The 16,520-nt window shown below is 43.1% G+C and overlaps 1 protein-coding gene across 2 annotated transcripts; it reads left to right on the top strand.

Moving 5' to 3' along the window:
* The first annotated feature begins 5,493 nt into the window (after positions 1 to 5,493).
* Positions 5,494 to 16,520, top strand: LOC106573542 (scaffold attachment factor B2). Of its 2 annotated transcripts, XM_014148671.2 has the most exons (19): positions 5,494 to 5,784; positions 6,733 to 6,823; positions 6,930 to 6,994; positions 7,101 to 7,283; positions 7,408 to 7,473; positions 7,594 to 7,639; positions 8,398 to 8,827; positions 9,503 to 9,549; positions 9,699 to 9,808; positions 11,283 to 11,432; positions 11,603 to 11,676; positions 12,094 to 12,226; positions 12,328 to 12,470; positions 12,608 to 12,913; positions 13,240 to 13,380; positions 15,086 to 15,128; positions 15,259 to 15,350; positions 15,457 to 15,573; positions 15,750 to 16,520. In XM_014148671.2, exons 1-19 carry the CDS (start codon positions 5,620 to 5,622, stop codon positions 15,871 to 15,873), a joined length of 2,526 nt encoding a protein of 841 aa, XP_014004146.1. In that variant the 5' UTR covers positions 5,494 to 5,619; the 3' UTR covers positions 15,874 to 16,520. The 2 variants fall into 2 exon arrangements, with proteins under 2 accessions (XP_014004146.1, XP_014004147.1); XM_014148672.2 differs by lacking the exon at positions 13,240 to 13,380.

Here is a 16,520-nt window from a genome sequence, read left to right as displayed (position 1 = left end):
TGCCCTTTAACCCCAACCTACCATGGACACTGCATCTGCAGGTTCAAACATGGAGAGAGCTTAATCTTCTCCCAGTGTACACATGTCCGCCTGGTCTGGTCAGATGTCTCCAACGCAGTTAACTCCATGATAAACTATGATATTAGAACATAATAAGGTAATGTACATGACTATACGTATGGGGGTGTTTGTGTAAAGGACATCACGCTGCTTGCTTAGCCAGTACCACTTTCTCCTGATTCGGTCCATATCTGGCATGAACTCGGGACATCTGCCAAAATGCAGTGTTGTTCAACTATAACACTGACATTTTGCCAAGTCAGAGATGAGTGGCTGAGACCGGGACACGTACGGAAAGCAGTGTACACATCAATTCAGGTAACAATCACTGATTCATAAACCCTTTTTGGTGTTTATCAAATGGCACTGTATGGATGCCGGTGTAGCCTAATAGTAACTGAAGTCTGGACACTGACTGTAGGCCTCACATGTAGCCTATTATAATGTTAACTCCTGCAGAATTAAGTGTTCCTCACAGTAAAATGATAGACCAAATGTACATTTTGTCTCAGGAACATGAGTGGAGAAATATTATTTATTTCTTTTAACATCTTGAGAGAATGCAATTGCGCGCTTAGGGACCTGTTGTGTAGTCTAAACGTGCAATTTCATTCAGCTATATAAAAGATGACAGTATTTCATTTTCAACCAGATAGAATATGCATCCAAGATGAACTGAAATACTACCAGAAACATGTTGGATTGTTTTCACAGCTTTTCATTTTCTTTAAACCAGTCAAACTGATGTCATTTGGAAATCTCCCTGGTCCCCAAACGTCCTCGCTCCATGAGAGAAGCAGAAATGAAAGACAAAACTTTACCGATGTCAACAAGATTGATCAATGCATCATCAACATTCTATCAATTTATGACATCATTCTGATGAGCAAGGCTTTATTTAATATTCTGGGCGAGCATCAAGTAATAAAAAAAGAGAAACTACATGTACCGAATTATAGACAAGTTGACTAACAAATAGGCTACCAAATGTTGGAAATTATAAGCAGAAAAATGTAATATTCCCGCACCCCCTGTCGTTCAGCTGTCCCTGAGTAACATCTGCAGGTAGTCAACATGAGCCTTTTGAAGTAATTGTTTGACAGTCAAATGAAAACGTCATGACTGGTTGTGTTTATGCCACATTAAAAGGTAGGCTATTACATTTTACAAGTTAAATGACAAATCTTTACTATTAGGCCCACAGAGATCCTATTAAATTAATAGGGATTCTATATGTAATTCTATGATTAGGCCCATATACACTACCATTCAAAAGTTTGGGGTCACTTAAAAATGTCCTTGTTTTTGAAAGCAAAGCAAAAGAAATTGTCCATTAAATTAACATCAAACTGATCAGAAATACAGTGTAGACATTGTTAATGTTATAAATGACTATTTTAGCTGGAAACGGCTGATATTTAATGGAATATCAACAGAGGCGTACAGAGGCCCATTATCAGCAACCATCACTCCTGTGTTCCAATGGCACGTTGTGTTATCTAATCCAAGTGTATCATTTTAAAAGGCTAATTGATCATTAGAAAACACTTTTGCAATTATGTTAGCACAGCTGAAAACTGATGTCATGATTAAAGAAGCAATAAAACTTGCCTTCTTTAAACTAGTTGAGTATCAGCATTTGTGGGTTCAATTACAGGCTCAAAATGGCCAGAAACAAATAACTTTCTTCTGAAACTCGTCAGTCTATTCTTGTTCTGAAAAATGAAATCTATTCCATGCGAGAAATTGCCAAAAAACTGAAGATCTCGTACAACGCTGTGTACTACTCCCTTCACAGAACAGCGCAAACTGGCTCTAACCAGAATAGAAAGAGGAGTGGGAGGCCCCGGTGCACAACTGAGCAAGACAAGTACATTAGAGTGTCTAGTTTGAGAAACAGACGCCTCACAAGTCCTCAACTGGCAGCTTCATTAAATAGTACCCGCAAAACACCAGTCTCAACGTCAACAGTGAAGAGGCGACTCCGGGATGCTGGCCTTCTAGGCAGAGTTCCTCTGTTCAGTGTCTGTGTTCTTTTGCCCATCTTAATCTTTTCTTTTTATTGGCCAGTCTGAGATATGGCTTTTTCTTTGCAACTCTGCCTAGAAGGCCAGCATCCTGGAGTTGCCTCTTCACTGTTGACTTTGAGACTGGTGTTTTGTGGTGAGGGTTCAAATTACACACTGACACTCGGCGGTTCCACAAAACAGTGGGACCAGTGTTAGTATTGGAAATCCAAATCGGATATCATTGTTACCAGATTTGTCAAAATCAAATAACATTTTATTTTTTACATGCACCAAATACAACAGGTGTAGACTTTACCGTGAAATACGTACTTACGAGCTCTTTCCCAACGATGCAGAGTTAAAAATAAAAACAATATATGGGAGAGCCCAGCAATCCTGTAGGAACCTTGCTGAAGGTGATTATGAATCCCTTCTCTGTGTAGGCCTGTGGTTAATATGAGTTATGTGACTATCCCTTTTTATGAGCTCTGACGCATCTGTCTTAGCTTGTTCTCATTACAGAAGGAGCTGACATTCACTGTGTACCTTCAGTATCAGTATACGAACTTGGATGAGGAGGTGCAAGAAAAGCAAACTGTTATTGTGGGCAAACCACTGGTATCCAAACTAAATCTCCACAAACCTTGGCTTCCCCGCTCCAACTCGGCCTCCTCCTCATTTGACCTTCACTCATTCAGCCATTCCTCCTACTTCCCAAAGGGCTTTGGGCCAAGCTTCCCTGCCTCAGACTTCCTCCATTGTCTCAGCCTCCACCTCCTGGTCATATTACTCACAGCCAGGCGAGTCCGTCACCCCATCTTTCACTGGGAAGATCAATCTACCGGTGGAGGATGACAGTGCAGAGTTGTTTGATTCTGACGCCCCTCCGCCTCTCACGACAACCTACCTCATGGTCAAGTAGAGGACCTCACATATTGGTTCAGTAACATGCAAAACTTCCATTCATGTTAGTCCTGTCAATTTGTGGAACGTAAGCGTGTGACCCATTCTGTTTTGTCTACAGACATTAACTTATTGTGCAACTTATTGTTCTACTGTATTTTAGTCAATGCCACTCCGACATTTCTCATCCTAATATATATTTCTTAATTCCATTATTTTACTTTTAGATTTGTGTATTGTTAAATACTACTGCACTATTGGGACTAGGAACACAAGCATTTCACGTGCTTCTACACCTGCATTGCTTGCTGTTTGGGGTTTTAGGCTGGGTTTCTGTACAGCACTTTGAGATATCAGCTGATGTAAGAAGGGCTATATAAATACATTTGATTTGATTTGATTTGACTACAGTACACCCGCAATAACATCTGCTAAATATGTGTCTGTGACCAATAAAATTGGATTTGATTTTCATTTGAGCTTGCATTACAACAAATTGATCCCATAACCTGCATTGTTTATATGTTAAAGGATACAGAGGTAAAAAAAATAATGTAATGGGTGTTTGTGAAAATTGTATGAAAACATAGTGCCTTTTCTATAGTTCAAAGGAGAACCATTACATTTTGGGCATGGTATTATTACATTTCTTTCACATGGCGGTATGAAATATTAGTCATTTTTTAAAACCTAAATAACTTATTAAAACGTGTTTTTGAACATTCACAATTTCAAATTTCCCTTTAATACTATATAAACAAATAATTACATAACAAGGACACTGCCCGGGATGGTGTTTGGAAGAGCGTGCTTGTTTGAAATGGAAAAGTGTTGCGATAGCTTTTGATAAAGAAGAACATCAAGACGAAGCAGCTGCTTTATAAGTGGGATGCACTGTTGAGCGCTACAGCCTGAGGGGTTCATGCTGATATTATGGAGAATGTGACAGCTGTTTAAATGGCGTCCCTTGAGAAGGCAAGAACAAGATGTATGTCAGGTGGAGTGCAGTATTATCATAAGGAAACGTATACTTGGAATACGGAGGAGGAATGGTGGGAAAAAGAGGCAGAGGAGGTCTAAGAGAGAGAGGGAGGAAGAGGGTGAGCTTGAGTCAGTTAAAAATGGAGATGGTTTGTTAAAGAACAATGGTAGAAAGTGTAAGCAGAGTGAGCTGAAGACAGGAGGAGAAATGGAAGTGAATGAGGTCAAAGTATCGGAGGTGGTAGGTGTGGTAAAGTTCTCGGAGCCCGAGGCTTGCGCCACGGGTCAGGATAAAGATGAGTCTGTGATAGTAGAAGTGAAGTTTTTGGAAAAAGTGGACCCTTGCCTTTTGGCTGATCGATTTGTGCTTTCAGGGTGGGTGAAAACAGAGTTGGGTGCTGTGGAATCGGTGAGGGTAACCAGAAGTGGTCTTGTGATAACTGTTTGTGTTTCTGCTGGTGAGAGGGAGAAGGTGCTCTGCATTAATCGAATGGAGGCGAGGAAAAGCGAATTGTTTTGCTCTCAAGAAAAGCGCGCCATTGAATGGAGTGATAACTGGGGTAGCAGTAAATGTAAAAGTTGACCAACTGAAGGGGAAGATTCCCGGTGTTTGTGATGCTCGTTGTTTGGTGCGACGCAGACAGGGTGGTGTGAGTGGTGAAAGTGAAGAGTCATTGTCTGTTCTTTTGAGTTTTGATGTTGAGTCTTTGCCCGACAAAGTGATGTTAGGATATATAAGTTATCCTGTAAAAGCTTTTGTGCCAAATATATTACGTTGTTGCAGGTGTCAAGCTTATAGGCTTGTGGCAGCAGGGTGTAGGATGGAGGTTCCTAAGTGTGAGAAGTGTGCAGAAGGCCATGAGACAAAGGAATGTGTATCAATGGGGAAAGTAGTGGTATGTGTTAATTGTAGGGGTGCCCATGGGGCTGGGGATCAGAAATGTCCCGTGCGAGAGAGGCAGGTCGAGGTTTCCAGGGTTAGAGTAGTGCAGAAGTTGTCATATGCTGAGGCAGTGAAGAAAGTAGAGGGATATGGGTCAAGGCGGACAAGATCCTGAGAGGAGTGGTGTGAGTAGCAGATATGTACCAGTAAAGAGGGATAGGCCAACAAGTTATATATGTTTCAGTAAGATTGGATTGGATTTTTTGCATTTATAGCGATGGTTATCAACTGTATTGCAGGGATGGAACGTAAGTGGCAGAAAAGGTTGTGGTGGCAGCTGCAGAGAGGTATTTTGATGTGTTAAGGGTGTGTTAAGTGGTGGTGTCCCATCCTTTCAGGTTCTTGGCATGAGGTAGGGTTAAATAGATTTAAATAGTGGGGTAGGGTGGTGTTATTTTTTGTGAGTGTAGTGTTAGATGGTCAGGTATTTGTTTATTTATTTATCAAGGAAAGTGTAAGGGAGTTGTATTCCAGTCTAGTAGGTGGCGGTAATGCAGCATTTATTGGATGCCAACCGCCGTTAAACCTCATCGAAGAATAAGAAAAAGAAGAACACTGCCACCTACTGCCCTCGGGTACAAACAGTTATCAAAAAACGCATGCGCAGTGGAATGTCCTTTTCAAAGTACGCCATTTTGTAACAGTAGACCGCCTGTTTTCGCGCAAGAGAGCAGCTATTCCGTGATTGCAAACACTTTTTTGTTGCGTTTTCTGAGTGTAATAATGGCTGAAAACTCTTCGGCAGGAGAAGCTGGGGCTGTTGAGATTCCGGAGGGAGCGATTCGCAAATTGTCGGAATTGAGAGTCATTGACTTAAAAGCCGAATTAAAAAGACGAAATCTGGACACCATTGGGATCAAGAGTACGCTGACTGAGAGGCTGAAAAAGGTAGACATGCTAACTAGTAACGTTAGATGGATAGCTGTGCTAATGTGCTTGGTATTTTGCCAACTGAGATGACCTTTCGTGATAATTCCACAATTAAGTGGAACCAGTATAATTTCATTAGTTAATATAATTATCAATCGTTAGCTATAACCACTAGCATTAGCTACATTTGATAGTCACTCCAAATGAATTGAACGTTAGCTAACCATGGCCTTGCGAGGCGTTAGCCACATGGTTCCCTTTCCTCGAGTACCCCTACTTCGTATTCTAGAAATAGCACACCCGATTCAACTACCAAAAGTCTTGGTGGTTAGTTCACCATTTGAATCATATGTTCTAGTTTTGGAATACATAAAATACGTTGAATGGAGGGGGGTACTTACGGAGAGTTTAGGGCGGCGCACAATTGCCCCAGTGTCGTCCGGGTAATGGGATTGTTTGGCCTAGGGGGCATTATAAGTAAGCCGTCATTGTAAATAATAATTTGTAATTAACTGACCTGCCTAGTAAAATAAAAATAGAGGTTTACGAAACACGGCATAGGCCAGCTAGCTTCCCGGGTCAGATGGGCTCCCGAGTGGCGCAGCGGTCTAAGACACTGCATCTCAGTGCTAGAGGTGTCACTACAGCCTCGCTGGTTCGAATCCAGGCTGTATCTTAACCGACCGTGATTGGGAGGCCCATAGTGCTGCGCACGATTGGCCCGGTGTGGGCCGTCATTTTTTCTTAACTGACTTGCCTAGTTGAATAAAGGTAAAATAAAGATGTATACATAGCTAGCTAACGTTAATTAACAATAATTCCACCAGCCAGCACCCTTGTAGCCTATAACTGACACACATAGCCGTGTGTTTGATAGCCAAATTGGCTTAACTCCTGAAACCATATCTAACATAGTTGGCTAGATAACATCATTCATTCATCATGTCATCATCAATTTCTCCACAGGCGATTGAAGAAGAGGGTGGAAATCCAGATGAGATGGAGGTTGTTCTCGATGGAACTCCTAAGAAGGCACTGACTAAACGGATCTCCAAAGGTATGTTAAATGAGTGGGAGCAAGATCTTAAGTCGGCAATAATATCTTGAAGTAAAGATAAAATATATTACAGAGAGCCTTAAAATGAGACATTGCTCTTCTGCAGGGAAAAGACAGGAGAACGATGAACCAGAGGACTGCACCATGGAGGAAGATTCGGGTGATGGCCAGGTGTGTATCAACCATTGAATCACCTGGTTTAATCTAATGTAATCGCTTTGCTCTACTGTTAGTCTCCCTGGATAACAATCTATTGATGAATTCACTTCCCTTCAAGGATGACATGGAAAACATGCAGGACATGGACATCCTGGATATGAATGTGCTTGATGAAGCTGAGAATGACAACGGTATGCTAGGAGAGGAGGAGTATGACACGGATGAAGTCCTGAACGAAGATGAACACGACATCGGCATCTCTGGCTTAACTGAGCCAATGGGCAAAGCCAAACCTGAAGAGGTGAGACCCATGCGCTAGAGTTGTGTGGAACACTCATGTCTAATGATGTTTCCAATATTATCTTGTTTGAAATGTTGCACCATGCTGGTGTGTGATTCTTTTTTTCCCCTCTTTCTAAAACTAGGATGTACAGCCAGAAGTAGCAGACATGGAAGACAATGAAGATCTCAATTGCAGTTCAGCTAAAGAGGTAGAGTTGGTCATTTGTTTGTAGTTGGAAGGAAAACACACTTTGAGTGACTGTAAAAAGCCATTTGTGGTTGGAACTGACCAATGTTACACTAGATACATTTTCCCTTTATTTCTTTAGGTTCAAGAGAAGGATCTGGATCCCGAAGACTCAAAGGAAGAAATAGGTACCTTTTGAGAAGTGGTTGGAAGTTCATATGAATGCACACTTTCTTTTTGCAGTGTAAACCTTGGAATGCAAGTCCTTCAGATACAAATTATTGCTGTGGTTGGTCAGAGACTGGAAATCCAAAGATAATTGCTGACTGTGTGTTGATGCTTGTTAACTAAAATTGTTAAATACTCACATTAATCTGTCCATTTTGGGCACCCTCCTATTATTAACACAGAACTGGTTAACAATCTGAAGCACAGAGCCAGTAATTAAAGATGTAGTTAGTGAGATGTTGCAAGTGATATGCAGTGTTTTTAGGTTGCCACAGAAAGAGCCAGAAGAAAAGAAGACTGAGGCCCATTTGAAACCAACCATTCAAAAGCCTTTTTAGGACTAATATTCTCACTGGACATGAGACTAATGGAATTCTGAATTCGATGTCACTTACCACATTATGGACACTCATGAAGTCAGCAATTGCATGAAGACGGACCTTCCTTGTGCCTCTGCTGATCTTGTGGCTTTCTTCAGATCAGATCTTTTTCTACCTTGCGATCAGGTGAACTGAAATGGTCGACTTGAATGAGGAGTTAGGCTGCTTGGTCAGTCTCTTTGGTTTTTCCAGTCTCTTGTTACGTGTATATCTGTGTATACATAGTTCAATGACAGCGGAGGGCCACGTCCTTTTCCAGCCTTGCCAGTTCCACGTTAACCATTGCTGTGTTTCAGAAGTAATTAAACTCTGCCATTCTATTCCTGTTAAATCCGTAGAAAATGAGAAAGTAGCCGGGTCTTGTTTATCTGAGCCACTAAATGAAGAGTGCCAGGAGCCACCAACTGAAGATCAAGGCACCATCGGGGACACGGTCAATGTTGCAGAGGAAGACGATGTGTGCGACACCACTAATGCAGAGGAGGCCATCAATGTAGAGACTGAACTGTCGACTAGCGACAAGGACGTTGCTAAGCTAACTGAACGTCAAATGAAAGACGCTGAGAACACGCAAAATGTCCCGGAAGAGACCGTTGACGCTGAAAGTACTCAGGCTGTTAGTGTAAACGAGCAGGGCGAAAGCGCTGTTGATTCTGAAATGGTTTCTAAGGCTGAGGGTGAGGAGGAAGACAAGACTGAAGAGAACGCTGCAGAATCAACGGCAGTGAAAGAGTCCTCTTCTGTTGAGGGCGATGATCAGAAAAAGAGGTTTGTTGTTTTCTGTCTACTAGAACAATGGCTATCTGTTGCATTGGCTCCTTTTTAGCAAGTTTTGGTGCTCTTTTGGAGGCAAAATGGTCTGCGCATTTGTCAAGTTTTCATTTTGTCATTCCCCACCTATACCTCGCCTCTTAACCATCATAAAGTAATGTATAGATGCAGTAAAGAGGTCAATGGAACTTGACCAAAACATTGGAAACGCGTGGTGGAAAGATGCCGTGAGGGAAAGATCCCAAATCTCCTCATTGCCCCCCCCAAGCAAAATTACTCTACTTTTAGGCTATTTCTGTTTTTTTTACACTACTATAGGGTAAAAATTGGAGTATAATGCTTGTATGGATGTTGACCCCAATGAATGTTCATGTCATCATCTCCAGTTAAACAAGTAGCTACCACCGTCTCTATGCTATGGGCACCATTCCGGCATCCTTCTATCCCTCATGGTCTACGTTCAATTGACCTCTTTACTGCATCTATTGGGAGTTTCTTTGACCATCTAAGGCAGCCTAGTGACATTGACACCCACCCAAATCACTGTGATGTTGTATATGCTGGGGATAATTCCTGTGTTAACAGGGTAAGTATAATTCATCTGGATGAGACCCCCTCCCCCAGGTCTTCTAAGTTCCAAATATTCATTGTGTGTGTTCTCTTTGCCTTTAGTTCTGATGAGGAAAAGGGTAGCAAGCCTGACTCAAAAGAGGATAAGGGTAAGCGTGAATATTGTCCCCCTCTATCATTTTGTAATTGGGATGTCCATTGTAGATAATTGCAAGTAATGTGCTCTCACCTGAATGAGGTGCTGAATCAGCTCTGAGTTGAATGTCCACCTGAGTCATGTTTGTCTGTGTTCCAAAAGCCCCTGCAGGCAATGCTCCAGCTAGTAGTGGCAGAAACCTGTGGGTTAGCGGGCTCTCCTCCACCACCAGAGCGACTGATCTGAAGACTCTGTTCAGCAAGTATGGGAAGGTTAGTATCCTGAGGAGAAATGCCACCCTTTTTGGTGTATGTGCATGCATGGTGCATGAATGTACACTGAACAAAAATATGAATGCAACATGTTAAGTGTTGGTCCCATGTTTCATGAGCTGAAACAAAATATCCCAGAAATGTTCCCTACGTGCCAAAAAAAAACATTTCTCTCAATTTTGTGCACATTTATTTACATCCCTGTTAGTGAGCATTTGCCTAGATAATCCATCCACCTGACATGGCATATCAAGAAGCTGATTACACAGGTGCACCTTGTGCTAGGGACAGTGAAAGGCCACTCTAAAATGTGCAGCTTTGTCACACAACACAATGCCCCAGATGTCTCGGGTTTTGAGGGAGCGTGCAATTGGCATGCTGACTGCAGGAATGTCCACCAGAGCTGTTGCCAGAGAATTGAATGTTCATTTCTCTACCATAAGCTGCCTCAACGTTGTTTTAGAGAATTTGGCAGTACTGTCCACCCGGACAGCTGATAAAATTGTGGGTTTGCACAGCTGAATAATTTTTGCACAAACTGTCTCAGGGAAGCTTGTCTGCGTGCCCGTCGTCCTCACCAAGGTCTTGACCTGACTGCAGTTTGGTGTCGTAACCGACTTCAGTGGGCAAGTGCTCACCTTTGATGGCCACTGGCACACTGGAGAAGTGCTTTTCACGGATAAATCCCGGTTTCAACTGTATGGCATGCTTTGGGCGAGCAGTTTGTTGATGTCTATGTTGTGAACAGAGTGCCTCATGGTGGGGTATGGGTAGGAATAAGCTACGGACAATGAACACAACTGCATTTTATCAATGACAATTTGAATGCACAGAGGTACCATTATGAGATCCTGAGGCCCATTGTCGTGCCATTCATCCGCTGGCATCACCTCATATTTCAGCATAATAATGCACGGCCCCATGTCACAAGGATCTGTAGACAATTCCTGGAATCTGAAAATGTCCCAGTTCTTCCATGGCCTGCATACTCACCAGGCATGTCACCCATTGAGCATGTTTTGGATGCTCTGGATCAAGGTACGATCAACCTGGTCTTCCGGGTTCCCATCAATCTCCAGCAACTTCGCACATTGAAGAGTGGGACAACTTTCCATGCCACAATCAACAGCCTGATCTACTCTATGCGGAGATGTCGTGCTGCCTGAGGCAAATGGTCACACTACAGTGACTTGTTTTCTGATCCACTTCCTTCCTTTTGTTTGTAAGCATCTGTTGGTCACATAACTTGTCTGTATTCCCAGTAATGTGAAATCCATAGGTTAGGGCCTAATGAATTTATTTAAATTTACTGATTTTTGTTATGAACTGTAACTCAGTAAAATCTTTGAAATTGTTGCGTTTTATTTTTGGTCAGAATAATTGAGGGAGATGTGGAATGGTACTGCCTGTTCTTTTGGAGCCCACACACTTTCCCTGCCCAACAATTAGGGACCTATCATTCTCCGTCCCTCAGGTTGTTGGAGCTAAAGTGGTGACTAATGCCCGGAGCCCCGGTGCTCGCTGCTACGGCTTTGTCACCATGTGTTCCACAGAGGAGGCCACCAAGTGCATCAGCCACCTGCACAGGACCGAGCTCCACGGGAGAATGATCTCTGTTGAGAGGGTGAGGGTCATTATCTACCACCGTGCATATCAGTTGCCTATGAGACCGACCACTGCTGTACACACAACAGTAAACCTGTAGTGTTTCTGAAATTAATGGGTTGCCTTCATTCAGGGAAGTGAGGTTTGACCATTCTAATCTGTCACTTTGACCTCTGACCTCTGTTCCAGGCTAAGAATGAGCCTGCTGGGAAGAAACCTGCTGACCAGTCTGGCACCGATGGAAGACACTCCTCAGACTCCAAGTAAAAGCTGAGAACATGTCATAACACATTAAGTTATTATGTACTGTATGCCATGTGGTCTGTACAAGATATGACAGCAATCCATGCTTTGGTTTAATTTCCCTGGCAGAAGTTTTTGCATTTGTCGCACAAATCCCATTCACATCATGGGACTGATATTACCTTTTTTCACACATGTTCAAGTCATCTTTGGTGAGCGTCACAATCAATTTTAAATACATACGGATGATTTGGACGTGTGAGAGATTCGTGCTACAAATGCTAAAATGTTAGCATTTGGAAACCGTGCCAGGGAAACTAAACCAAAGCAAAGATTGCTGTCATACCTTTTCCATAGACTGCTTACAGGGTAAGGGGACACCAATATGTCACTTTGTAGTTTGGGTGTACTATTACTTTAACATTTTCTCTATCCAGGTCCGATGCAAACAAGGACGAAAAGGCTGAAGGGGAAGTCGGGAAAGATGGAAAACGCAATGAGAGAACAGTGGTGATGGACAAGTCTAAGGGAGAGCCTGTTGTCAGCGTGAAAGCCAAAAGCAAAGACCGGGTAAGATACCCACATGCTGACCTCTGTGCTCCATCTATTGAACTTTCACCTCAAACTTTTCTGAAAAGTGGTTACGCTACATGATCTGTTATTCAATCCAGAGCACCAAGAGTCGTGACCGCAAGTCTGCAAGCAAAGAGAAAGATATACTGTCGTTTGACCAGATCAAGGAGCAGCGTGAGCGAGAGAGACAGAGACAGCGGGAGAGGGACATCAGGGAGGTGGAGAGACGCAGACACTCTGGGTGAGGAGTTGCTCTAGTTGCAGGACATTTCACCTGAAGCCAGCTTGTTATAACTGTTGGTAGTATGCTTTGAAAAGGGACTCGTCATTCAAAGTGGGATCAGCCAAAAAATATCTCTCATCCTTTGTTTGGTCCAGTGAGCGCGGCAGTGGTGCAGACAGCCGCACGGAGCGCGAGCGAATCCGCCTGTTCCGGGAGAAGGAGGAGCGTGAACGCCTCCTGCGTAAGAGAAACTGGCTGGAGGTGGAGAAGGAGCGGCTGAACTTTGACCGCTTGGAGCGTGAGTTCCTGGAGCGCGAGCGCCAGCGCGTGGAGTATGAGCGCCGGCGTGAGCAGGAGAGGATCCAGCGGGAGAGGGATGAGCTCCGCAGGCAGCAGGAGCAGCTGCGCTTTGAGCAGGACCGCCGGCCCCTCAAGAGGCCATACGCCGACGTAGACAGCAGGTGCACATTTTATCCCGGTCTTCCACCCTCTCCATAGCATCAGTACCCCCCGGTTTAAATTACCAGGTCGCTGTTATAAAATTGATTTTAGTTTATTTTTACAGGGACAGTGCACATTAATCAACGTTTCAGTAAAAGTGCTGGTTTTAGCCAACCAGCACTTTTACCGGCAAATTTTCAACTGCAGTCCCTGGGCAGGTTTTTAGATGGTTATGGCCACAACCTCAGCTTCTCTAGATCTTCAGTATGCATGCCTGTCATGTAAAGGTGTGCGTGGTTTGAGAATATTTTACTGCGACTGACTGACAAAGACCTGCTGCTTGTAGGAAAGACAACTGGCAGGACAACAAGAGGCTGGCTATGGATGACCGCTATGGGGGGCGCTCAGACTTCGGTCGCCAGGAGCGCTACCAAGACTTTGACCACAGGGACCGCAGTCGCTACCAGGACGATTCCGTCATTGACAGGTACAGAGTAGACTAAGGTTATTTGCCGCGAGCTGACACCAGCTGTTATGAAGGTTTATGACATCATTGTCCTTGTTGTGTAGGCCTTATTGGGGGGGGGGTGCTCAAATATTTTTCGACTGATTCTGTAACAGATGCTTATATGTATACTTATGTAAAAAGTAGTATTACTGGCCAACTGCTTGTTGGTGGTGAATTTGTAGTTGTATGCCACATGCTTTGATCAATGCTGGATGTTTGTTTAACCTCTCTAGGCTAGGTGGCACCAAATCGTCCCACCTACGTAACAGCCAGTGTAATCCCGTGGCGCGTTATTCAAAAACCTCAGAAATGCAAAAACTTCAATTTCTCAAACATATGACTATTTTACACCATTTTAAAGACAAGACTCTCGTTAATCTAACCACACTGTCCGATTTCAAAAAGGCTTTACAACGAAAGCAAAACATTAGATTATGTCAGCAGAGTACCCAGCCAGAAATAATCAGACACCCATTTTTCAAGCTAGCATATAATGTCACATAAACCCAAACCACAGCTAAATGCAGCACTAACCTTTGATGATCTTCATCAGATGACAACCCTAGGACATTATGTTATACAATACATGCATGTTTTGTTCAATCAAGTTCATATTTATATCAAAAACCAGCTTTTTACATTAGCATGTGACTAGCATTCCCACCGAACACTGCCGGTGAATTTACTAAATTACTCATGATAAACGTTCACAAAAAGCATAACAATTATTTAAAGAATTATAGATACAGAACTCCTCTATGCACTCGATATGTCCGATTTGAAAATAGCTTTTCGGTGAAAGCACATTTTGCAATATTCTCAGTAGATAGCCCGGCATCACAGGGCTAGCTATTTAGACACCCAGCAACTTTAGCACTCACCAAAGTCAGCTTTACTATAAGAAAAATGTTATTACCATTGCTGTCTTCGTCAGAATGCACTCCCAGGACTTCTACTTCAATAACAAATGTTGGTTTGGTTCAAAATAATCCATAGTTATATCCAAACAGCGGCGTTTTGTTTGTGCGTTCAAGACACTATCCGAAAGGGTAAATAAGGGTGACGAGCATGGCGCAATTCATGACAAAAAATGTCGAAATATTCCATTACCGTACTTCGAAGCATGTGAACCGCTGTTTAAAATCAATTTTTATGCCATTTTTCTCATAAAAAAAGCGATAATATTCCGACCGGGAATCTGCGTTTAGGTAAACGGAGGAAAGAAAATAAAGCATTCGGTCGACTCGGGCACGCGCCTAAGCCCACAGTACTCTGATCGGCCACTTGCCAAACGCGATAAAGTGTTTCAGCCAGAGCCTGCCTCGATATCGTTCAGCTTTTTCCTGGGCTCTGAGAGCCTATGGGAGCCGTAGGAAGTGTCACGTTAGAGCAAAGATCCTAAGTCTTCAATAAAAACAGCCTAGATGAAACACATCTTGTCAGTTAGGCCACTTCCTGCATGGAATCTTCTCAGGTTTTGGCCTGCCATATGAGTTCTGTTATACACCATTCAAACAGTTTTAGAAACTTTAGGGTGTTTTCTATCCAAAGCCAATAATTATATGCATATTCTAGTTACTGGGCAGGAGTAGTAACCAGATTAAATCGGGTACGTTTTTTATCCTGCCGTGTCAATACTGCCCCCTAGCCCTAACAGGTTAATAATCTGAGATCTTTCCTGTAGGAGGGACACTTCACGGGCTGTGGTTGCAGACCGGGATAGTGCGGTAAGAGACATGGCCATATGTATGCATTGAGGTTCTTGTAGTACCACCTCTGTTTTACAGCATTTTCTCCCATTTACTGGCTTTTTAAATGTGTACCTGATTGTTTTTAATCATGCTTCCCTCTCGGCAGCACTTCTCCGACCGTACCGAGAGGCACGGGAGGGACACTCGTGACACCTGGACCGCTGCAGGAAGTTATGACAAGCGTACTATTAATCCAAGGTCAGCTTGATTTAGGTGGCTTTGACAAGTTTATTTACCTCTCACCAGTTGGAGACCAGCGTGTGTTCTCCACTTCTCTGCGTCAACTGTCCGGTGTTTCTTTCAGGGTGGGCCGTGACTGGGACTCAGGACGGAAAATAGATGGGGACCGAACATGGCAAACAGGTCGAGACGGTGGCATCCCAGGCCAAAGTCACATTGGGGCACGGGGAGGAATGGCAGGGTAAGTTGAAATATATAGCGTTATTTACTGTTTTCATCACACACCAGTCAATGTAAGATTAGGGAATGTGGGACCAGATGGATTCATCTTTTGAGCCAGGTGCCACTTTTATTCCCTCCAGTTAGGGCGAAAACCTTTTAGCAATACTGATACTTAGTGTCTTTTCTCACCCACAGTCGTGGTGGAGGCTACATGCCAACGGGGACCTCCCAGTCCCTCTCTGGAGCTCTGAATCGTCAGAACCAGATGATGCAAGGCAGTGGGATGCAGGGTGGCGGGGCATTCGGTCGCCGCTACTGAGGTCTGAACACCCTTGTTCCCAGTCACACGTTTAAGTGTAAGCAAGTGAAAGCGTCTGCAGCTTGTATATTGCTCACGGAAGCTTCGTGAATTCAGATGTTGCTTTTATAGTCCCTTTGACTTTCTTTCCTCCCTTAAACTAAGACACGATTGAACTGAACATCTGAGTTTTAAATGTCTCTGATCAGATCATCCATTGGTTTTTCATTCTGAGTGTCCTTTTGTTTTGAAATTGATTTGGATTTTTTTTATTTTCTATTTTTGGTGTATTTTAAGTGATTTGTATGGGTTTGAATTTTGGTAGAAATGCTCAGGAATGTGTCTGCTTAAACCGTTTGCTAAAACCTGTGGGGAACTTGGTTGCGGAGAAGTACGAACCCATTAATGATCATGATTTCAGACTTAATTTCAGTAACTGTCACATTGTCTTAGTTTTTGTACTTATACAACTATTTTTCAGACTTTGTATTGACACTGTAACTACTTCGCAGAACAGAAGTACCATGTTCACAATAGGAAACAAATCAACCGTGTCAGATTCAACTGCAGTTGTACTATACCACTGGATGGCACCTGATGGCTATTTTTCTGTGAAATGAAAATGCTGCCTAATAAAATTCTTTTTGCAGTGCAACTGCTAAACAGTT

Source organism: Salmo salar, chromosome ssa16 (assembly GCF_905237065.1).
Source record: "Salmo salar chromosome ssa16, Ssal_v3.1, whole genome shotgun sequence".
Lineage (NCBI taxonomy): Eukaryota > Metazoa > Chordata > Actinopteri > Salmoniformes > Salmonidae > Salmo > Salmo salar.
Note: the sequence above shows the minus strand (reverse complement) of the source record. Positions and strands in the feature narration are given on the sequence as shown.

Coding starts and splice junctions, on each gene's coding strand:
- LOC106573542 (XM_014148671.2), top strand. CDS start 5,620: ATGGCTGAAAACTCTTCGGCAGGAGAAGCTGGGGCTGTTGAGATTCCG. Junction 7,474..7,593: donor ATTGCAGTTCAGCTAAAGAG/GTAGAGTTGGTC, acceptor TTATTTCTTTAG/GTTCAAGAGAAGGATCTGGA. Junction 11,433..11,602: donor GAATGATCTCTGTTGAGAGG/GTGAGGGTCATT, acceptor CCTCTGTTCCAG/GCTAAGAATGAGCCTGCTGG.